The following is a 25,805-nucleotide window of genomic DNA, read 5'->3' as shown; positions in this document are numbered from 1 at the left end:
AATATTTAATTTTGAATTATGTAGTGCAGGGAAGGACATACAATATGGTGAAAAGCAAACTAAATATAAAAACTGAATATACAATTATATGGAAATGTTGTTTACAGTCATGAGTATCTAGTGTGTGCCGAGAGACATATTAAATTGGACAGTATCATCCTGACCAGAGTTTGTCTGAGTGCAGGGTTCATACACTTCAAGTAAATCAAAATTCCAGGACTTTCCAGGAGTTTTTTTGCCATTTTCCAGGAGTATTTGTGGTTGAAAAATGCCATTTTCCAGGAGTGTTTGCACGATAAAGCTTGCAATTTTAATAAGCATCATACACTAACTTTTTCTAAAGTTTTCATCGTCCACAAAACTTCAGCCCATAAGACATCATTTTGCTGACAAATGCAGTCAATGACGGGTTGACAGGTTTTGATGGTGACGACATCTTGAATAACATCACTGACGACTGAGACAGTGTGAGTGTGGTGTCAGGAAACTTTTAAGATAAACTCGGGGAAGGCTTAGAATTAGTCGATGACTTTACATTTGATGAAGATCGGGCAAAGAAATCATTAATTTGTGATTACTTGCTCCTGTTTTTTTCCTACCAGAGCTCGATGTTTTGCTCCTTTAGCATGGCTTTTCATAGCCCCGCGTACAATGTTGTGTGTTCTCGGCGTTATGAAGCCTCCCACTACAGCCCTGCTAAGGTCCATAGACATGCGGTACCAATTTGGACCGCACACGAAAAACTATTTTTCTAACTACTTTCGGCTGAAATCAACTCGATTCCAATCTACCGTATGCCTACCCGAATAACTCAACCGCTCACAGACTGTAAAAGAACTGTTCGCATGACGTCCAAAACCATAGTTTGCTGGTGATGCACGGTCAAGGGTAGCCCTGCGTACGATGCTGTGTGTTCCGCTACAGCTAATAGCCCCGCTCACGGGGCGATTAGCTGTAGCGGAACACACAGCATCGTACGTAGGGCTAGGTTAAGGGCCCAAAGGCCAGCGATATCTCGCATGAAGGTACCGAATGGCGAGCCACGGGAACACGGAGCATCATACGCAGGGCTAGGCTTTTCGATACATCGAAAGTCTTTTCACAAAGTTTGCATCTTGCCGGAAATTTATCTTGTGCCCGCTCCAGCCATCCTATGTACTCGGGCTGTTTCAACCAATGATCGCTGAATAAACACCTTCCAGGAGGCATTACTGTGACTGATGACCCGAACAAACTTAAAATTTCAACACGGTCCCTCTACAAGCAACTCATGCCCACTTCGATGTCACGGTACGTGCGTGCAAAACCATGGATAATCGAATACACAACATGGTCTCGCCCACGCTAGTGCAAGAGTACCCCTTTACGACATTATAAGAAACATTACTACGCTTTCCAAATTTTGTCTCAGGAGGGCTCCCCACCTGTCGCAAAACAACTTTTCGCATTTTACGATTTTGACATTCGACAATTATACTGTTTGACATTCGCCTTTACGATCTGGCCGTTCTCGACCGTGTGCGATCGTAACTAGCGATTTTCCAGGAGTAAATTTTGATTTTCCAGGAGTTTCCAGGACTTTCCAGGAGTGGTTTTAAATTCCAGGACTTTCCAGGACTTTCCAGGAGCGTACGAACCCTGGAGTGGTTGTTTCCTTCTGATTTTCTGACACGGTGATAGGTACAAAATATTATGTTATTCACCATAGTTAAGCAACATAGCTTGCATTTTGTTCACAGTAGAACTGAGTTTTACATGTAAGATAACTTCTCATAAACTGTAAATTCTGGCTTGTGGCAGCTCAAACGTCGCAATACTACATTTTTGATATGATATGGAGTGACTTGCACACATATGCAATATGCAGTGACAGTCGATATATTCATAGTAAGAGTCTACTACATTCAAGCATAGTGATGTTGACAACTACATGCATGCCAGTAGTGCACATTTCAAAGTAGCCAGGAGGAAATTCTAATAGTCTTTTAGTGGAAATAGGCCCTATAGGTATTAAACCACAGTGAAACAAACAACATTAGTTATCGTGACCTTGCTAAAGTGCAATCTCGGATCATGTATGATCTGATGATCATGCCAAATTACCATGTCGGATTATGCCGTGATTCTGAAGTGCGCGTAAATCGGTCAACATAAGCACACATAGACTCTCGCCAGTCGCTTGTACTGCTTGGTCTCGCGTAGCTTTCGGTATTTATACAAGCTCGTGCCTTCGGCACTCGACCTTGCGCCTTCGGCGCTCGATCGCCTACGTTGGATTACTACCGCAAGTGACTCCGGATCCGGTCAAAAGAAGGCACGAGGACTGTCGACAGTCTAAAGCACACACTGTCTTCAACAATGATGCTTCGGCGCTCGATCGCCTACGTTGGATTACTACCGCAAGTGACTCCGGATCCGGTCAAAAGAAGGCATGAGGACTGTCGACAGTCTAAAGCACACACTGTCTTCAACAATGATGTCAAAATCAATGCACAACTGTCGAAATTACCCAAAATAAGCAACAGAAAACTTAAAGTTATCGCTGTGTCGAAAGGACAGTACATCAACATAAAACGACGCTAGTTTGTTATGACATGGAGGTAGAAGGACAGAGCGAATTCTCTCGCTCTCACCCAGCTATTACTAACGGGCCGCCGGTGATTGCCTCGCTAAAGCAATGGATTCGCCGGTAACGAAGGAGCGTTTCGTGTCAAAAAAATACATGACAGCAACAAAAATACAATCACCGCGAACTTCATATTTACAAAACATCATCAAATAAATGCTAAAAGCTTCAAAACGTCAAAATTCGCACAAGACCGAGAAACAAGACAGCGTCCGTTTGATTTTTCAAAGTCCTTGCCAGGAGCTGGTCTTTGCAAAACAACGCTAACTTGTTATATGCGCATGCGCATATTAAGGAGAGACCCATTTGATTTCGGGGGGGGGGGGTATGCAGGAAGTGGTTATGGGAACTTTTTTTGTCAGAGAGACAGCATTTTTAATTTCAACTGTCACACCTGCATCAATTTTTTATCAAATGGAGTAGCAGTGCAATTTTTCAAATTTAAGCCAGTGTTTCACATATCACAGGATGGTTTTATATATTCATTTTACATTCCAACGAATGAAAACAAAATGGAAAGTCTAGTATATATACAACTTTAAATTATAGAACACTTTTTTGGCAAATCAACAGTGATCAGTACTATACCTGCTTTTCTTTATAACAGTCAATTCCTTTTAAGTTCTCAGGGGAGATGTTATCTTTTGTGGTCAGAGAAACAAGGCTCACACATTGTATTTCATATATTTGTTGTTCCTCAATTTTTCTTTGACAACTTGTAATCTTCTAACATATTTATGTTGAGAGAATAATATATGGTTTTTACACTAGTTTATTGACTCCTGTCTTGTGTTTTCAATTTTCACAATGTACAGAAGTCAAATAGTCCCATCTAGATATTGCCTGTACCATTGAGATATTGCAACAGAAATCCAGAAATATGATTTCTTGAGTCAGAAAAGGGAAGGAAAACATCGAGTGCACTGAGGTGTAAAGTAGTGAATGCTTATATCATAAGTGCTGGGAAAAAAAACACATGAGAATTGCTTGTGGTAAAAACATTTGCGCTGCCTATGGCAGCATGCTAGCAAAGAACACATGAGAATGAATTTCCAAAATTTTGCTCATTTCAACTGCATTATGACAATTCCTTTTTTATTTATTTCTGTCTGTTATGAGAATTTTTTTTCTCAAGCCATTACAGGCTTATTTTTTTCTTTTATTTCACCTGGTGACAATTTTTTTTTCTCAAAATCCTCCATACCCCCCCCCCCCCACAAATCAAGTGGTTCTCCCCTAAGTGAGTCCCTGACCTATGCGGGCCAGTGGATTACTTCCTCAGTAGAACTGATATGCCTGCCGGTACCATCATTCTTCAGTCGATCAAAGGCGCCTTTCGTACCAAAAAAACACGACAGCCGCAAAAGTGCATCACTGTCAACGTCATAACTATAGAATATATTGAAAAGCACAGTGAAACGTTCACAAAGTAAAAAAATAGTGACAATGTCACTGGTCGCTCCCATATAGTTATCAAAACAAGCTAAAATCAAGCTAAAAGATTTTTTTATCACAAATAGAAACAATTCCCCCAATAAAATAAAATTATGCAAATTTCACCAGAATTTGATCAAATCTTACTGACGTCACCCGTAAAAACCTCTACACTAAGTTTCAACTCAATCGGACGTGTGGTTTCAGAGTTAAAAAAAAATTTTGATCAAAAATGAAAAAAATAGCCAAAAAATGCAAATATGCAAATTTCACCACGATTTGCCCAGATTTGAGAAAGGTCACTCCTATGCACTTCCATACCAAGTTTCAAATCAATCAGACTTGTGGTTTCAGAGAAGAAGATTTTTGACCAAAAATGGGAGAAAATTACAAAAAAATTCATGAAAAATAGCAAGTCCAAGATACTGACCCAAGATGTGCACAATCATTTCAGGTCAGCCCAAGTACTTACATGCTAATTTTTCATCTAATCTGCTCAGTGGCTATTGAGATTTTCAATAAAATGTAAACTTGTAAACATATATACATATGGCTATGGGAGCTAACAAACGACCCAATGGTCGACAGAGCTCTGCTGTGTTATGAAGAGAGCAACGTTTTGTGACATATGTATTGATGAAGAAGGTTGAAATCTTTGATAGCTCATTTCAGGATGGCCTGACCTAAAATGGCAAAATTAGCTGCAAAAATACAAAATTGATGATTTCATCATAATTATGTATAAAAATGTATACCAAATATCAAAGCTATCACATGAGTAACTTTTGAGAAACAAATATTTTGACCAAAAACGGCAAAAACGACCCAAAAATACAAAAATTGAAGATTTCATCAAATTTCACTATATCACACTAAGAGAACCCCCAGGAACCTGTATACCAAATATCAAAGGCATCAGACAAGTAGTTTTTGAGAAACACATTTTTTGACCAAAAATGGCAAAAATTGCACCAAAATACAAAATTGCAGATTTCATCATATATTCTGTATATCATATTTAGTTTATCTGTAGGAACCTGTATACCAAATATCAAAGCTGTCAGATGAGCGGTTTTGATGAAATAAATTTTTGACCAAAAATGACAAAAAAATTCCTTAAAAATACAGATTTGCTTATTTCATCACAATTTGAACAAATCCAAGTTGGGCTATCCCTAGGGACCTGTATACCAAATATCAAAGCTGTCAGACGAGCGGTTTTGATGAAATAAATTTTTGACCAAAAATGACAAAAAAATTCCTTAAAAATACAGATTGGCTTATTTCATTACAATTTGAACAAATCCAAGTTGGGCTATCCCTAGGGACCTGTATACCAAATATCAAAGCTGTCAGACGAGCGGTTTTGATGAAATAAATTTTGACCAAAATGACAAAAAAATTCCTTAAAAATACAGATTGGCTTATTTCATTACAATTTGAACAAATCCAAGTTGGGTTATCCCTAGGGACCTGTATACCAAATATCAAAGCTGTCAGACAAGCGGTTTAGATGAAATAAATTTTTGACCAAAAATGACAAAAAAATTCCTTAAAAATACAGATTGGCTTATTCATTACAATTTGAACAAATCCAAGTTGGGCTATCCCTAGGGACCTGTATACCAAATATCAAAGCTGTCAGACGAGCGGTTTTGATGAAATAAATTTTTGACCAAAAATGACAAAAAAATTCCTTAAAAATACAGATTGGCTTATTTCATTACAATTTGAACAAATCCAATTTGGGTTATCCTAGGGACCTGTATACCAAATATCAAAGCTGTCAGACAAGCGGTTTTGATGAAATAAATTTTTGACCAAAATGACAAAAAAATCCTTAAAAATACAGATTGGCTTATTTCATTACAATTTGAACAAATCCAAGTTGGGCTATCCTAGGGACCTGTATACCAAATATCAAAGCTGTCAGACGAGCGGTTTTGATGAAATAAATTTTTGACCAAAATGACAAAAAAATTCCTTAACAATACAGATTGGCTTATTTCATTACAATTTGAACAAATCCAAGTTGGGCTATCCCTAGGGACCTGTATACCAAATATCAAAGCTGTCAGACAAGCGGTTTTGATGAAATAAATTTTTGACCAAAAATGACAAAAAAATTCCTTAAAAATACAGATTTGGCTTATTTCATTACAATTTGAACAAATCCAATTTGGGTTATCCCTAGGGACCTGTATACCAAATATCAAAGCTGTCAGACAAGCGGTTTTGATGAAATAAATTTTTGACCAAAAATGACAAAAAAATTCCTTAAAAATACAGATTTGCATATTTCATCACAATTGAACAAATCCAAGTTGGGTTATCCCTAGGGACCTGTATAGCAAATATCAAAGCTGTCTGACCAGCGGTTATGAAGAAGGAAATTTTTTACCAAAAACGCCTTTTTTGGCACTTATTTGCATATTTTTGGCAATGACAACTTCATTTGAACAAAATCTCATCTACAGCCCATCATCCATGTACACACCAAATATCAAGATGAAATGTGCAGCGGTTTTGGAGTTTTTGATGTTGACGGACAGACATACAGACATACAGACATACAGACATACAGACATACATACATACAGACATTTTCCTAGCCTATAAGAATAGCTTCCATTGCCATATATACATATGGCTATGGAGCTAAAATGTGCCCACACCGAGAAACAAGATGGCGTCCGATTCGATTCTCAACTCAGATTTCGTCCTAGAGTTGTGCGCATGCGCAGACGGTAGCTTTAACGAAAGCGAGTCAAAATCAAGTAAATATAAAATAAAAATGGATAAAAATATGTTTAAAATAATACAAGGCATGTATCACCAAATTTTGAACATTTCTGACGGCATTTCAACTATACGAACACCCATGCCAAATATCACAATAATCAAATCAGTGGTTTTGAGGAAAAATTGAAAATAGTGGTTTTCACAAAAAAGCTAAAAAGTGACTTTAAAATGATTCAATCAAAAAAAGAAAAAAGATCGTTTGAGATACATGCCAAAGTGACCACCAGACCAAATTTCAGAAAAAGTTACTGAAGCGTTTCTGAGATACCTGCGTCCACAGCATACGGCCCACTGTATGCAACAACAGAGGCCGCGTCATCACATTAGTACTTTGGGCCAAAGGCCCAAAGGACTAATAAAATGACACTTGTAGAAATATATATTTTCTTGAACTTTGTCAATTATTGCGTTCCATTTCAACTTGAAGCACAAGTGGAAAAGATGCCGTGATCACAATGGAGTGATAGGTGACTCCATAATTTAACCAAGTGTACTCCTTATTGCAATTACATTGAGGAATGTAACACTTACCGTACTTGTCCGAGTATAAACCCCCGGTTCGGCAACACTAAACAGCGGTAAAACTAGGGGAGGGGCTTATACTCGAGCAACCCCATGTTATCTGCCATGGACACTTAATTTATGCTAATTTTATGCACGATTTTTTTCAACACCACTCGATCATTCTATCGCTTTCAAAATCGACTTACACATCCAAGGAAATTGATTTTACAATCTCTGAATACAGAAGTGACATTTTGGTGAAATTTCAGCGTCGAAAAAAAACCCAAACTTGAAATAAAGACGTCATGTATGCTGCTGATTAACAGTAACGTGAACAGGCATGCATTCCCTACACGGAAAGGCAACTCAATATTCCGGTATCAAACTGTCTACATCTTGTGAAAATAATAACATAGCAGTGAAAATTGTCATAGTCACCAGGAAAAGTCTTCACAAATGAAAGGATAATTGCTTCAAACAAAAGAAACTGCATGTTTCCAGCATGAAAACATCGTGGCCATGAATGAAAATAAACAATGGCGGACGTGAGTGAGACTATTCTATTTAGGCGACGGGGGTGAGCAGGGTCAAAGAATCAATATAATACTGGAAAAACGTGTCATTTTCCGTACGATGCTGTCAAGGGAACTCCAGTTTACTATGGTTTTAACATCTTTTAATAGTTTCTTTATTATCTAAAAGTAATTTTACCAAGTTAAATGACCAAATATACTCTCCTAACCTTTCTGTATTTGAGTTACACTAGGGTAGGGGCTTATACACGGATATAATGCATTTTCTAAAATCCTCTGTAATCAGTAAGGGGGGCTTATACACGAGCAGGGGCTTATATTCGGACGAGTACGGTATATCAAAATACTATTCATGCTTACCTTTTTGTAACACATTGACAGCAAGTGTTCAGTCTGATATATCATAGAAGGTTGTGTGTTGATCAGGTACAATGGTCCACTGCCATCTGGACCTGTATAATGAATGCATTATCACCAAATTCAATCATAATGATGTTTTCATCCTCTTGGACAATTGGAACAACCTCTTTACCAGCTTGTGTCATGAATAAGTCAAAAAATGGCAAAACCCCCTATTCCAACTTTCGAAAACAGGGTGAACCCCCCCCCCCTTGTGTGCGACAAAGGTTAAACAAAAGGTGGAATATAAATTGAATAATTCAGTGTGTGTATGTGTGTGTGTGTGTGTATATATATGTATATATAGGTATATATAGGTATATATATATATATATATATATATATATATATATATATATATATATATATATATATATATATATATATATATATATATATATATATATATATATATATATATATATATAACATTCAGTCATTCTGTGTTTTAATGAAATTGTTGTCATGTCAGTCGTAAGATAGGAACTTAAAAGTGTCAATTCTTAAGTTTGAATACAGTATTTTGAATGAGCTGTGAATGTACTTCACACTTTTTATAGAGAAGCAGATGTCCAGAACTGTTGTAAGAAAAATGTGATTGTGAAATATTAGTCCATGTTACTTTCTAATACAGAATTCTCACAGAGGAAACAGAAAAGTACCAGGATCTTGTCATGCTTTTCATATGAACTGCAGATTTCATAATGATAGTACACTTTGCAAAACAGACTTTCAATTTACAGACATCAAGATATATCTGACATATATCTCTGCTATATTAATTTGGCAAAATTAATTCTGGTGGACAGAATTGTCCCCGAGGTTATCGTTCGCCCGGTTAAAGCGATGTATTTGTTGCTTCGCTTCGATAAAGTTTGTATGTGCGATGTGTGAAAGTGAGCATGCGTGAGTGAGTGCTTCACGAACTCTACACGTGTGGAGCGGTCTCAGTCAGAAAAATGTAACAACTTAGCCGGCTATTGAACCACTCTTTTTTGGGAGTGGGGATTTAGCCGAGCGGTTCTCTCTGTGGCCTCTCCGCTAGGCGACTGATGCCGTATGTTGTGGGTTCGAACCCGATTGAAAACTAGCCGTATTTTCTACTCTGGGTTGGTAGCTCTGCTGGTGGACAGAATTGTCCCCGAGGTTATCGTTCGCCTGGTTAAAGCGATGTATTCGTTGCTTCGCTTCGATAAAGTTTGTATGTGCGATGTGTGAAAGTGAGCATGCGTGAGTGAGTGCTTCACGAACTCTACAACGTGTGGATCGGTCTCAGTAGAAAAAAGTACGTTGATGACACAGTCCCCACTTGTTAATGGGTACTTTGATTACAGGTCCTCAGAGAGGATAGAGTCCTCTTCATTAGGTCTGTGATAAAAATACTTTTGAATAAATTTGCTTGATACATGTCTGAGCTGTAGTTCAGGACATGAAAGAAACGTAATAAAATGGCCACATTGGATCATATCACAGAACAAATCTATGTGCATATGTATGACAGTCATCCAGCTCTATGGGTTTGCTCAGAATTAGATATATGCATAATTAATGAGGTACAGTATGAAGCATCATAAGGTCTCCCATCATACCATATATGAAGGGTGTACCACTTGTGGTTCCTGAGTTATGGACAAATATGTATATTTAAGGTCAAAGGTCATCGACGTCATGTGACATTTTGTCAAAAAAATTGTAGTGCTAAGTTATCCCTATATACCAAAAATCAGACCTCTAGCTCTATTTGCTTGCTCAAAATTAGATATGCACATAACTAATGAGGTACAATATGTGGCGTCATAAGGTGTCCCGTCATACCATATATGAAGGGTGTAGCACTTGTGGTTACTGAGTTATGGACAAATATGTATATTTGAGGTCAAAGGTCACCGAGGTCACATGACATTTTGTCAAAAAAATTGTAGTGCTAAGTTATCCCTATATACCAAAAATCAGACCTCTAGCTCTATTGGCTTGCTCAAAATTAGATATGCACATAATTAATGAGGTACAATATGTGGCGTCATGAGGTGTCCAATCATACCAAATATGAAGGGTGTAGCACTTGTGGTTACTGAGTTATGCACAAATATGTATAGTTGAGGTCAAAGGTCACCGAGGTCACGTGACATTTTGTCAAAAAAATTGTAGTGCTAAGTTATCCCTATATACCGAAAATCAGACCTCTAGCTCTATTTGCTTGCTCAAAATTAGATATGCACATAATTAATGAGGTACAATATGTGGCGTCATGAGGTGTCCCATCATACCAAATATGAAGGGTGTAGCACTTGTGGTTACTGAGTTATGCACAAATATGTATAGTTGAGGTCAAAGGTCACCGAGGTCACGTGACATTTTGTCAAAAAAATTGTAGTGCTAAGTTATCCATATATACAAAAAATCAGACCTCTAGCTCTATTGGCTCACTCAAAATTAGATATGCACATAATTAATGAGGTACAATATGTGGTGTCATAGGGTGTCCCATCATACCATATATGAAAGGTTTAGGACTTGTGGTTACTGAGTTATGGACAAATATGTATATTCGAGGTCAAAGGTCACCAAGGTCACGTGACATTTTGTCAAAGTGTCTGAGATATCTGCGTGAACGGATGGACTCATGGATGGACTCATGGACGGACATGACCCAATCTAAAAGCCCCCTTGACTTTATCTTTGGGGACTAAAAACTGTGTAACTGCATCCTTTTTGCAATATGAATACGATGAGAAACTAAATTTTTATTTTTCTTGGCCTTATACATGGGAGTCTATGGACTGCCTTATACATGGGAGTCTATGGACTGCCTTATACATGGGAGTCTATGGACTTCCTTATACATGGGAGTCTATGGACTGCCTTATACATGGGAGTCTATGGACTGCCTTATACATGGGAGTCTAAGGACTGCCTTATACATGGAAGTCTATGGACTGCCTTATACATGGGAGTCTATGGAGGTGAAAACTAAAAAGTCCTCTAACACGGCCAAATTTGATCGCATTGTGAAACAAATTTATGTGCATCTGTATGAGGTAGGGTACTATCCTTGTACCAAATTTGAACGAAATCGCTCCAGGCGTCTCTGAGATATCTGCGTGAACGGACGGACGCACGGACGCACACACGCACGCACGGACGCACGCACGGACATGACCAAACCTATAAGTCCCCCCGGACGGTGTCCGTGGGGACTAAAAAGTAACAACTTAGCCGGCTATTGAACCACTCTTTTTAGAGTGGGGATTTAGCCGAGCGGTTCTCTCTGTGGCCTCTCCGCTAGGCGACTGATGCCGTATGTTGTGGGTTTGAACCCGATTGAAAACTAGCCGTAGTATCTGATATATTAATTTGCTGCACCCGAAGGGTGCGCTGAAAAATATTAAACATCCAGATATCTCTTATATATACATATCTGATATATGAAAGTCATGTAGCTGAAGGGCATGCTGAAAAATATTGTTTGATATTTTAAAGAAATGCACCCGAAGGGTGCGCCGAAAACTTTTAAACATACAGGTATCTCAGATATAATATGTCTGATACATTAAAGTTTTGCACAAGGATGTGGCTCTGAAAAATATGTCTTATTATTATTAAAGTTACGCGCTTGAAGGACGCGCCGAAAAATGCAATTGAATGATGATATTTGTGGCTGGCACAATGCATTTTTCGCAAGTATGAGCCATGTCGAAATTAAAAAACACATTGACCCCCCCCCCCCCCCATTGCGCATTTCAAAAACATGGTGACCCCCCCCCCATGACCAAAGTCAAAAACAGGGTGACCCAAATGGTGTGGGGATCAAATTATTCTTTCATCTAAAGAAGTAACTGTTAACTGTTACATAATTTCCCTGACAAAACTTGCTATATCTCTAATATGTAAGTAACAGGAATTGTTCATGGCCTCAGTGAGCTTGATTTACAATAAGAAAAGCCTGATATTCATGTGACAGATAATTATACTTTTGTTCAGATTTAGTTAAATGACTTCAGAGAATGAAATCATGCGACAAATCATTTTCATCCCCCAGAATATTTCTGAATCCTGAAACTGCTTTTTGCACGGGACAGATACTTATGAAAATTATGTGACTGCATGTGCTGTTTGAAAAATACATAACACCCCCACTTTGCAGTTTTCAAATTTAAGGTGACCCCCTGGATTTTGCCAGCCCACCTTCGGCCGTAATAACTGAACACTCCCCTATTCAGATTATGATTCCAAATGCAATATTTTTCAGGTTCCTCAAAATTATCAAAAAAAGTGTCAAGAAATGGGCATTTCCCAAGATATATTTGGCATACTAATTTGCAGCAGCAAACAGTCTTGTATGTAAAAGGCTTTACAATATTTCCTTACCTTTGTATTGCTTGTGTTCAACAATAACAGTACCGATGAATGCACTAACATTAAGATCATAAGTTCTCTGTTTGACCTCTGTACCAACATGGTTGACCGTCATACTCAGTAAGGGGGTTTCTTTTCCATTCTTCCAGCGAGATATGTTGAGTAAAACCTAAATAACAGTTGTTAGAAGGTGGAATCACTTCAGCCATGGTGAACTGTAATAACATTAATGGTCTGGCACAGATGTATGAGGTAGCCTTTATTACTGCTCAGCAAGTTTCAAATTCAGACTATAAGGTAAACTAGAATCGAAATGAGAGTTGGGAAATATCATCGTTGCTCAAAGTAGCAGTCACATTGCTACAATTTTAGTAATATCCTCTGAGCTCAAAATGTGTGGGGAAGCCATTATTTCAAACAAAACAAGTGACCTAATGGCCGATATAGCTCCGCTGCACTACAAGACTGTGTGCGATCATAACTAGCAATTTTCGAGGAGTTTCCAGGAGTAAATTTTGATTTTCCAGGAGTTGCCAGGAGTGGTTCTAAATTCCAGGACTTTCTGGACTTTGCAGGAGCATACGAACCCTGCTAATTGAATTTCTAGAAAGTTGTAAATATGACTAATTGACTTCATGGTTGTGAGGTTGTGAAGGACAGTGACCTTGAGAATGTTCTAGACTATTAATCTGCGGTCATGATTGTGGAGGAAAATGACCTACATAACACAAGTAATAACTAGAAAGCATTTGTAAGCAAAAGCGAAGTTCCAGAGACCAGAGCAGCAGAAGAGAAGAGAATGCGTGACAAAAATTGGTGCAGTACAACGTAGCTGCAATGATTGTATGTATAGGCATAGGGCCTTGTAGCAGCATAGGTTGGAGTTCAACAACTTACGTGTAATTCAGCGAGTGACCTCTCGCAACATACAATCATTGCAGCTACGTTGTACTGTAATTGAAAATCTCCTTGCACAACAAGTTCACCCTTTAAAAGATGTTATGTCAAAGTTCAACTTTGTTCAAGTTATCACCAAACCAACTACACTCAAAGACAGCCTCCTAGACCATATCTATCTATGGCAAGTCTACCAACTCTGCCATCTACAATGCCCATATCATACAGACATACTACAGTTACCATGATGCACTGCTCTACGAACTTCAGCCCTCACTATAGCCTAGGTACGTGCATCCATATTAAAATCCCAAGCTTCTGTACTATACAAAATACGGAAAGGTTACGGCAGGTGTTTAATAATGTTGATTATTCTCTTTGTGTGGAAGCATGACCTGATATTATCCTTAATTGCTCATCCTATTACGGTAATCTTATTTATGAGTTGCACTAGGCTGGACTGGATGCTGTAGTGATTTACTTACAATTTAGTTGAATAGATTATCATATACCCATGCCCATATTGCTACATCCTAGTGACATTCACCGTAAAATATTAGCCGTGATATTTCACGGTAAACGTCGAGATATGCACGATGAACGTCATCAGTTTTAGAGTTATCCCGAACTATATTTAATTTAGCAGTTTGTTGGTAAACAACATAAACAACAAAATGGCTGCCACTCCCCACCTGCGAAGCGATGTCGCCGACGTAAAAACTTGAAGGGCTTCGAGGAACATGGGTATTTCTGGTTGCAAAATACGGAAATAATATGTTGAGTCTTGAAATGTTTTCTCATGGTATTTTTTTGTCAAGTTCTAGCCAACATTCTGCCGTTCGCACGGCATCAGCACTGTGCACACTCTCCCCCAGGGTAAACTAACAAAATGGCGTCCCCTCTCCACGCGAGCTCCGTGCCGTACGACAATCGAAATCAGGATAGATTTAAAGCTGAGCACAGTTTTTGATCAGCTACAATTGTATTAGCATATTGCACCTTAAAAAGTTCCTTTTGTATGACGATTTTTGTATCCTGGTGTCTTTTTTTTTGGGTTTCATTGAGATACGGACGACTTGCAGCGATGTCGCGCGTGATGTTGACAGCTTCATCTAAGCTTATACTTTATGAATGAAGCCTGTTCACATAAACATTCTGATATTTATGCGCAAGGCGTAATAAAGTAAAGCCTCAAAATTTAAGTTTTTCATTCTATTAGAAAAATTATGGGCATGGGTATATGATAAATCGGTTATTACCCAATATCGCCTTTTCCTTGTGTCGTATCAGCATGAGTGTCATTTGTGCTGCGTCAGACACTCGACTTCGTCTCGTGTCTGACGCAGCATAAATGACACTCATGCTGATACGACACAGGAACAGGTGATATTGGGTAATAACCTCTAAGTACCATGCATAAACCTACTTAAACATAAGGTGCACTCTTGTTCATGTTTCATGTTTATCATGCCAGCATTGGAACAATATTTTAACTTAACTTTTAATCAATATCAACCTCTGTTTCATGAGCTTCACCATCAATTTCATTACATACCTCTTTTACTTCAAACTGAAGTTCAAGATTGGTCAGTTGGTCAGCTGGTTCTTCAGAAACTTTTCCAAACTTTTTCACCAGCTCTTCTGTACTTTGTGATGGAGTGTAGAATTCATCACTGACAGTACTTGTACTTTCAGTGTCACTATCAGACTCCAAGACAATGTCCTCCTGCCCAGGAATGTTTAACGTTGGGGCCACAATGAGGTAACCTGCGGTTATTTCTTCTGGAGACTAGTATAGTCAAGTGAAAAAAAATCATGCAAACAGACAACATTGAAAAATGAGCTCTCCACTGTTTGTATGTCCACAGACATTTTGATAAGAATCACCTTAATACACAGTGGAACAAGTCATTGACAATGACATAGTCCCCACTTGTAATAGGAGTATTAGTCTTGATGGGGCAGGGAAATGTGGTCATTAAGAAGTATCACTGGAGTGTATATGTTGAGATCTATGGGCACATAGGTCTATGTCGTTGTTCCCAATTTGAAACACATGAGGCATGTCTAAGTTATGGTTCTAAATCGGGAAAAAAGATCAGACCTCTAGCTGTATTGGCCAGCCAAGAAATACATATACGCATAATAAATGAGGTACAAGATGTGACATCTTAAGGTCTAATATCCTATCAAAATTAGAGGGTATAGAACTTGTGGTTACTGAGTTATGCATATATATGTATAATCAAGGTCGAAGGTCATCGAGGTCATGTCACATTTTGAAAAAAAAAATTGCATTGCTAATTAGTCCCTGTATGCCGAAAATCAGACCTCTAGCTCTATTTGTTTGCCCAGAATTAGATATGTGCATAATTAATGAAGTAAAGCGTGTGTTGTCATAAGGTCTCCCATCCTACTAAATATAAAGGACATAGCACTTGTGATTACTTATTTCTTGACATAAACATATATTTTAGGTAAGAGGTCATCGAGGTCACATGACATTTGGTCAAAAAATTTCTATCCGATAGTTATCCCTATGTACCAAAAATCAGAAATCCTGCTCTATTGGCTTGCTCAGAATTAGATATGCACATGATTAATGAGGTACAATATGTGGCGTCATAAGGTGTCCAATCTTACCATTTATGAAGGGTGTACCATTTGAGGTTGCTGAGTAATGGACAAATATGTATATTTGAGGCCAAAGGTCACCAAAGTCACGCGACATTTTATTAAAAAAATTGTATTGCTAAGTTATCCCTATATACCAAAAATCAGACCTCTAGCTGTATTGGCTCGCTCAAAATTAGATATGCACATAATCAATGAGGTACAAAATGTGGCGTCATAAGGTGTCCCATCACACCATAAATGAAGGGTGTAGCACTTGTGGTTACTGAGTTATGGACAAATATGTATATTTGAGGTCAAAGGTCACCGAGGTCACGTGACATTTTGTCAAAAAAAAATGTATTGCTTAAGTTATCCCTATATATCAAAAATCAGACCTCTAGCTCTATTGGCTCGCTCAAAATTAGATATGTGCATAATTAATGAGGTACAATGTGGCGTCATAAGGTGTCCGATCATACCATATATGAAGGGTGTAGCACTTGTGGTTAGTGAGTTATGGACAAATATGTATATTTGACGTCAAAGGTCACCAAAGTCACGTGACATTTTGTCAAAAAAATTAATTGCTAAGTTATCCCTATATACGAAAAATCAGACCTCTAGCTCTATTGGCTCGCTCAAAATTAGATATGCACATAATTAATGAGGTAGAATATGTGGCGTCATAAGGTGTCCCATCATACCATATATGAAGGGTGTACCACTTGTGGTTACTCAGTTATAGACAAATATGTATATTTGAGGTCAAAGGTCACCAAAGTCACGTGACATTTTGTCAAAAAAATTGTATCACTAAGTTATCCCTGTATGCCAAAAATCAGACCTCTAGCATTATTGGCTCGCTCAAAATTAAATATGCACATAATTAATGAGGTACAATATGTGGTTTCATAAGCTGTCCCATCATACCATATATGAAGGGTGTAGCACTTGTGGTTACTGAGTTATGGACAAATATGTATATATAAGGTCACCGAGGTCACGTGATATTTTGTCAAAATATCTGATTTATCTACGTGAACGGAGGGACATGACCAAATCTATAAGCCCCCTGGACTTCATCCGTCGGGACTAAAAACTCTGTCACTGCATCCTTTTTGCAATATGAATACGATGAGAAACTAAATTTTTATTTTACTTGGCCTTATACATGGGAGTCTATGGACTGCCTTATACATGGGAGTCTATGGACTGCCTTATACATGGGAGTCTATGGACTGCCTTATACATGGGAGTCTATGGAGGTGAAAACTAAAAAGTCCTCTAACACGGCCAAATTTGATCACATTGTGAAACAAATCAACGTGCATCTGTATTGGGTAGGGTACTATCCTTGTGCAAAGTTTGAAAGAAATTGAACAGGGCATGTCTGAGATATCTGTGTGAACGGACGGACAGACGCACGCACGCACGCACGGACATGACCAAACCTATAAGTCCCCCCGGACGGTGTCCGTGGGGACTAAAAATAGAAGGACAAGTTGAATTTCATTCATTCATTGACATGTTTGACACAGATTTATCTCCATGTACAAGTCAAGACATCTCTAAAAAGGCTCATTGAAGGACAAAGGAACAGACATTACTAAAACCATGCGTCGCCGTGAATTTTGTCAGCAGGGACTTAATGGGAAAAATAGCTCATGGCAGGAGACCCCATGCCCTCCTGAGGCTGGGCAAGTAATCATCTGCCCTAAGGACATTAATTCAGTGTGCATATGCATATTATAATTTATTCAACAATTTTTTCTCCTGCACAGTTCTCTCTGCCTATTAGTATGACCCCTATATCCACATCCCAGGTCACTCAGATATTACTATTTCTCTTCTCTTAGACACTTCTCCCTGCCTACTGGTATGACCCCTATATCCACATCATCTCCCAGGTCACTCAGATTTTGTTATTTAACTTTTTCAATACTTACACTGGGAATTACTGGCTGTATAGAGATGTCAGTCTTGGCTTTATTACCACTAGTGTCCGGTAATGGTATGCTTGTTCCAAGTTTTACCAACAGATTAACTTTTTTGTCAGATATATCAACACGTAGCTGAGGAAGTTCTCCTAATATTTTAATCCTATAAAAAACACATTTATTCATATCTGGTTATTTACCTAACATCTTCAACATCCTGGATTCACACATGGAGGGAAGAAAGGAGTAAAGGCCACACATTTGTAACAAGTAACAGCTCATCGGACCATGTGTCAATACAATTAGGGCTGCTGTTTTTTTGCATCTATACCATGTTTTACAGTATGCCGTTTATCCCATGATGCAACACAAATCGTACAAGGATTATTCTGCCACTAATGGTGCCATGACAATTATGACTGTTGTCCAAAATAGTTACAAGCTGCAAAGTGAGGCCTTGTGCTTATGCGTGTCTTTTGTATTCTTGTTTACAGTCATTTTCCTGTGATCGTCCAAACAACATTGATTTTGTTGTTTTTCAACTGAAGATTCATATCATTGAAAAAATCAGATATTGATGTTTTATTTTTGCCCATCATCTCTCTACTTTTTCATCAACGATACCCAGAAGAGTGTAGATGCCATGCCAAGTTTATTCAGAATAGAGGTTTATTGTTTTTATACATGACTGATTTTTAAAATGTCAATGCAAATATTTGATAAATCAAAATGAGACTTGAGTGGACACCATGGGCAATCGTTATGTATTAGGGAGACAGTGCAGTGGCAGAGAAAATCGAATCCAACCACACAATCAACGCAGTCACTATTATAGGAAGATCAGAGTATGTGCATAGAATCATCATGTTGGCTTGAGTAAATCTGAGAAATGGCTTAATTATGAAAAAAGCAAATTAGTGATTACGGAGCTGTGGATAATTAAAACACGTGCACAATTAACGCAATTTCTGTTCGTAGGGGGTTTGGAGTACCGGTAGGTTTGGCTGTATTTGATTACAGTATGAAAATTTGCACTACATGATTTAATATTACAATGTCTCGCTCCATGTTTTTATGTATTGCAAAATATCACAATATTGTTTCAGGTATCTACGACTCCTTATAAAAAGGAAGTGAGACTGAATCTGGGACTCTCAAATTGGAGAAGATACTCAATGCGACCTCATTTGCGATAATATCTGAGATTCTCATTCATTACAGTAAACAGTAAATGCGACTTGGTCTGAGACTATACGTGAGACTCTCAATGACCTTTTAAATGATATGTGCCACTGGCACTGTGAAGTAGGAATCGAGACACCTTCTAGCTCTTGCAGTTAATCATAGACCCTTGACAAGAACGATCTTGGCGTATGGCATGTCGACATCGACGTACATATGTCTATGCATTACCTCAGCTTTCTTTCCCCTTCATTTCTTATAGTACGGTAAATTATGCAAAGTAATAATCTTTACGGCCCTGATACGGCTTTTGCGGCCCGAGGTCGTACGGCAGAAGGGCCTGAGCGTGCGAGGGCCTGTACGCCGTACGACCAAGGGCTGCAAAAGTCATATCAGGGCCGTAAAGGTTTTATCATATACCTTATGGAATGATGGATATGTATTTTACATAATATTCAGCATTGTTCAGGAGATGAAAATGCGTGCGTTATCAAAAATTTATCGCCATTTGTGTCAGTTTTTCATAAATACGATGGCCACTTCCCGTCGCGGATTGACATACATAATGACGTCATTTGTTTACCTGCAGAATTCTAGAACGCGCAAAGCAACATCCGTACTTTTACGTGACCAAGAGAGATCAAGGCTGAAATCAAGGTGTAAGAAGGACAAAAGCGTGATGTCAGTTTCTTGTAATTTATACTGAACAGGCACGCACCTAGTATACACAGGATTACACTAGAATTTAGAAATAAAAGCCGATGTCACCGGCGCGGTTCCACTGTCGCCCCGCACAACTACAATCTGAGTGAGCAGACGTGTTCATAATCTCGCGATTGCTTTGTGTACGATTGGAAGGTTTGCGGATAGCAACGCGTGTAGTTCAGAAATGCACGCGATTGCCCATATTTGGGCACCGGGCCGGGGCGTGATACGTAAAAAAAATGCACGGATCTGAGGGCGTTTTTTCTCCCATAGCTTTACACAGGCACGTGAATGTAGGTATATGATAAAAATAAACAAATACTCTATATGTATGAACGTGACATACTACTCAGTTTTTCGAGTGTGTTACAATGCATGTAGTACTTACTATTTGAATTACGCCATTGCATGATACTGAAGTTCAAGAAACGTAAGTCAGTTCTTACTTTACAATGGATTTAGCTGGTGTATTTATGTAACTCAGAATATTGATAAAATATGGCGAATAGAACCGATAAATGGGGACTAAGACATGAAACTAGCGAAAATAGAGAGAGAATGGGCCGACGTCAGATGCATACTTCGCGGTATCAGCCGTCGTTCACGCTATACTGTTTATCGAACCATCGACATCACTTGCTTGTTTGGCCATGGTCCTGTGGAGGGACCGTGGTTTGGCTCTTGATTTCCATTAGTTTGAATTCATATGATGACGAATTTGCAATTTCGCGTCTGTTGAACTGCTGCAGCTGTATCATCCTCTGTCTGACAGTCGACAGCTATAATGAATGAACCATTAAAAGCCTGTATTTAAATGACATGATATCAGTTGTCATTTCAAAATGTTTTTTCCTTTCTGTTAGAAACTCCACGATGATGTTTTGGAAATCAAACGGGAAATGCCATATTCTCAGTGCTCCGATCGATCCGTCCACTGAGGTAAATTTCATTTCGGAATCCATGGTCCGCCCATGGATGTAAAAAAAATAGATGATCCGCCTCAGTAAATATCTGAAGTTTCTACAGGAAATCTCTCGTCCATTCACAGATCTTTTTTCGTCTTTCATTTTAGTTTCAAGTTGTTTATAGGGTAAGGAAGCTTGAAATCCATCAAAACATCACTCCAGGGTCTATGATCAAAAGCATGAGCGCATTTCATCATCAGCTGTCGGCAGGTTGCTTTTCGAACCGCAACAGGCACTCGGAAACCCGCTACAGTGTCACAGGACACTAGACCTAGATCACATAGAAAAATAGCATACCACGCTGTGGCCGCTATGTATCGAACCACACATAACTGTGACCTAGATTGTATGTAATTGTGTGCTTTCGTTTGGTCCGTTTCAAGGTTAATTGACTCTGAATTACCTAACCATGGTCATGACTCCTGTTTTTGACATAACTACCAGTATATCAATACCCGTCGGGATTGAGTGTTCATGGCATCCCCTTTCACTTTGACCAGCACTTTGAATAAGTCTGTGGATTGTCCTAGCCCGATCGGACTCTCGCAGATTTTTCAAACCTGGTTAATAAAGTTCTTCTCAGTCAGATACACTATTCTATTCTCCATTATGTAAAGATGAATGTTTCATTCATATTTTTATTTTATAGACGAATATATCAACTTCTTGGTGTTCGGAAATAAGTGTGTTTCAATAATTTCCATCGGGGACTTCAATGATAAAAATTCTCTAAGCCGTTCACTCATGATACGTACACAGCAATGTACTTCCGTGGAGATCGTATCACTGTTTTAGCAGTGACTTTGATTGTAAGTTTTCATTCGACCAAGGTGATGAAATAAATGCTGACACGCACTATGTTACAACAGACCGAGTTCACTTCACATCCTCACTATCAGTCCCACTTTCAAAGTGAGTACATACACTTCAAGCCCTCACATTCGCTCTCCTAACTTTGACCCCGCACTCGTCGATTTCCGGTACCCTTACATACCTTACATCAGGAAGTCAGTCGCATGTCAGTCACAAGAACGATTGAATTTGCTGTTTGCAAATTAAATGAGAGTCTCAGACCCAGTCTCAAATTTACTCTCAAATATACATCACAAAGCGAAATGGGAGTCTCAAGTTAAATCGCAAACTCGATTGCACTTTGACTCTTCTATGAACTGAGAGTCTCAGAATCAGTCGCATTCCTTATTCATTTGGGGTCGTATATACCTCATCGTTTGCCGTGTACAAGGCCAGTGGAGTGCAGCAGCGGATTGGCGCTACCAGCATTCTTTTGACATACATGTGGTTCAGTGTCAGTCCTATACCATCCCAGTGCAGCAGTAAGTCCTATATGAGTGTAGCATAAGCATAAAGGTGCCTGTCTGAAAGGGACAAAGACTGTGGAATCTGTCTGTGAATATTTCCTTTATTTTATTTTTATAGATTATTCAGTTTTGCTCCAGATATTGAACAGTTCGAAATTTCATTATTAGGAAGGCTGTACAATCTCTTCATTACTTACGCTGGCATTCTAACATCATTTGGTACCATACATTTCTGAAGTTGCACATTGATTGCAGTAGGCTCCAGTATATGTAAAGATGATTTGGGCTCTGACCTAGCAGACATCCAGTCTTCACCTGGAATGTCAACAAAAATAACATAGTTGGAGTTGTGTCAAACCTGCACACACCACACCATTACTGACAATGTTTGCCATTTTAATTGGCACAAACTACAACTGGTACAGTCTGCTGTTTGTCAAATAGTGTTTTTGTAGCTGATATGGCAGTATTTTTTAAAGTTCAATGGGTTACAACATAGCACCAACACTACACATTAAGAGACATTGTAACATACCAACTGCTCACTCTAAGAGTTTTTTTAAGCACTCTATACATATATTAAAAAGTCATTATTATGACACAATTCCCGCTTTGTACATGGATTGACAAATAAGGGGTGGACCATTTGATAAAGGGGGTGTCTGGAACATTGATGAGGTACATTATCTTTTTCATCCAATCCGTTGTACATTCTTTTTTTCCCACTCTCCCATCTTTTCTTTTTGTCAAACCTTCTCTGGCTGATATTTTATTTACATTTCTTTAGAATTTTTTTCAAAATCTGCCAGGACCCCCCCCCAGGATATCAAATGGTCCAACCCTTTGTATTGACCATCTTTGCAGGAGATATACAATGACTAGATGGCAGGAAGTGTGTCAACTATTTATAACCTTGATACTCTTAAATATTGAAAACATTTTGGAATATATTTGTTGGAAACCAAACCTGATAAAATCACCTATAAGCTATGTTTTTTTGGCAGGTATCGCAAGCTGGTAGATAAATACAATATCTCTTCGACAAATGATCGCTGATGGCATCGGTGACATTGGGCCTTAGTTAGTGACCACTACCTACAGTATCTGACTTACAGATTGATATATGGCGGTTGCCACATGTGGGGCAGGATGAACTTACTATTTTCGAAACACCTGACATAACTTCTTGGTCTTCTGGCCAGAGGTCCATATATCTTTCTTTCATGAATGTGACTTTGTTTGTGTACCGTCTATTTACTGTCTGTTCTGTGCTGTTTTGTGTCTATGTTTACAACTATTGTCTTACGAATTCTGACCTAATGTCATTGGATTATGGATTAGTATGATTGCAATTACTTTTCTAATGATTTTTTTACCGCATTTCGACACCGATTACAGTTTACCATATCAAATGCTTACTAATCACCACATTATATACTCTTAGTTCCAGTAGGTATAAAATTACCCCCAAAAATCTTAAAAATACAAAATGAAAGATATCCCTGTAAAATTGGCATTTGTACAAAGGATTGATGCTACCTACCTACACACAAAATATCAACATATTCTGCCCAATGGTTCCTGAGTTGCAGCATCTTCACCAATTTTCACTTTTTTGCATCTCATTTGCGTATTTTTCACACAAACATCTTGATTTGAACAAATTCACATCTCCAACCTAGACTGCCCCTCAGTACGACATCTAAAGATTGTGGGTGTTGCAGTTTTTGATCTTTAACGGACATACATCCATACATACACACCCAGTAGATACACAAATACACATGCACAGATGCCATTTTGCCACCTTATAAGAATACCTCCCATTTGCATATATACATATGCGTATATGGGAGCTACAAAATATATTAAAATATTAATTCAAAAATTAATTTTCGTATAACTATGCAACCAACATCCTCAAAATCTAATCAGATCTAGTTTTATCCAAGAGATTCTGTGTATACCTAATTATGTGACATTATTTATTATTATTAATTAGATAAAGAAGTTTGAGAGACATTGTTGACACAAAATCCATAACATACACGTGCACACACATACAGACTGACAGACATATTACAGACACACATACAGACTAACACACACCAACCTATGACATAGGCCCACTTAGGTGGGCTACGCCCGTCGCGTGGACCAAAAGTGATGTGATAATAAGAAAGACATACCAGGTCTGGCAAGGAGAACTTGCATGCTATCCAGCTGTATATTGAACTTATCATAAGCTTTCAAAAGCAACTCTTCTATGGGCAAGTTTTGCTGTGAATATGAATACAAAATGAAATATTAGTTGATCATTATTTGAAAAGATAGATGAACAAAACATAACGTCAATGACAGTTGGCTCACATTTGATTTGTTGTGGCAGGCCAGAGTGAATATACTTAACCAAGCTTCAAAGCAATTAGATGAGTGATTTCAGAGAAAATGATTTTTGACCAAAATATTAAAAATTGTCCCAAAATAAAAGAACATTGTACCACACTTTGAAGATACTCAACTAAAGTTACCCTTAGGTACACGCATACCAAAATTGAAAGCAATCAGAATAGTTAATTCAGAGAAAATCATTTTTTGATCAAAAATGGGAAAAATTATCCTAAAAATACACATATGAAAATTTTCGCCAAAATTTGAACAAATCTGCCAGTGGACAACCCTACAATCATGTATACCAAGTTTTTAAGGCAATTGAATGAGCGCTTTCAGAGAACATTTTTTGACCAAAACTGGCAAAAATTGCCCAAAAATACATCAACTATCAAAATTTCACCACAATTTGAAGAAATCTAACTAAAGTCATCATCATAAGGACCCTGCATACCAAGTTTCAACCAAATCTGACATGTGATTACAGAGTTTTAGTGATTTGCTGAATTTTTCCCTTTTTTACCTCATTTGTATATTTATGAAACTGACATGTTCAGTAGAACAAATTCACATCTCCACCCATTGGTGCACCTGTACACCAAATGCTAAGATGGCAAGTGCTGCAGTTTTAGAGTTTTAATGTGGATGAACATACATCCACACATACTAAACATACATACATACATACATACATACATACATACATACGTACAGACATACAGACACCACTGACCTACCATATAAGCTCTCTTTGGTATATATATGTACATATACAAAATGTGAGCTAAAAAACGATGTGAAAATAGTTAGGTAATTACATCCTCATTTTGTATCTGTAAATACACCATGAGATCAAATCATTCCAAGAAAGTACAGCAGGATAGACAACTATGCTCTTCATTCTTAAGTTATAAGTCTTGCCCCGTACGTATTAGTAAGTAAAGAATCAAAGTAAGACATAGGTGGACACCATGTGCCATAAGAAATATATTAGAAGCATGGTATGGAAGCAAAAATAACACAAAAAGTTGTTTACCCATAGTTGTGTAAGCTACACACAACCTTGTTTGGTTTAAGAACCCTATCAATACAGGCACATGATGGTATCAGAATGTTTTGGAGTTCCTGTGACAGCAGAT

General features: G+C 38.2%; 1 protein-coding gene across 3 annotated transcripts in view; it reads right to left on the bottom strand.

The window, feature by feature from the left end:
• LOC139117744 (intermembrane lipid transfer protein VPS13A-like) overlaps positions 1 to 25,805 on the bottom strand; it is a 445,282-nt gene that overhangs the window by 335,834 nt on the left and 83,643 nt on the right. For all 3 annotated transcript variants that reach the window (XM_070680994.1, XM_070680993.1, XM_070680995.1), the window contains 6 exons: positions 24,465 to 24,555; positions 22,473 to 22,590; positions 18,114 to 18,267; positions 15,107 to 15,340; positions 12,667 to 12,823; positions 8,260 to 8,351 (listed from right to left, as the gene is read on the bottom strand). In XM_070680994.1, coding sequence (XP_070537095.1) covers positions 8,260 to 8,351; positions 12,667 to 12,823; positions 15,107 to 15,340; positions 18,114 to 18,267; positions 22,473 to 22,590; positions 24,465 to 24,555 — 846 coding nt within the window. The remainder of the gene's footprint in view (positions 1 to 8,259; positions 8,352 to 12,666; positions 12,824 to 15,106; positions 15,341 to 18,113; positions 18,268 to 22,472; positions 22,591 to 24,464; positions 24,556 to 25,805) is intronic.

Source organism: Ptychodera flava, chromosome 18, assembly GCF_041260155.1.
Source record: "Ptychodera flava strain L36383 chromosome 18, AS_Pfla_20210202, whole genome shotgun sequence".
In the NCBI taxonomy this organism is placed as follows: Eukaryota; Metazoa; Hemichordata; class Enteropneusta; family Ptychoderidae; genus Ptychodera; species Ptychodera flava.
This window is presented reverse-complemented; position numbering and strand designations above follow the sequence as displayed.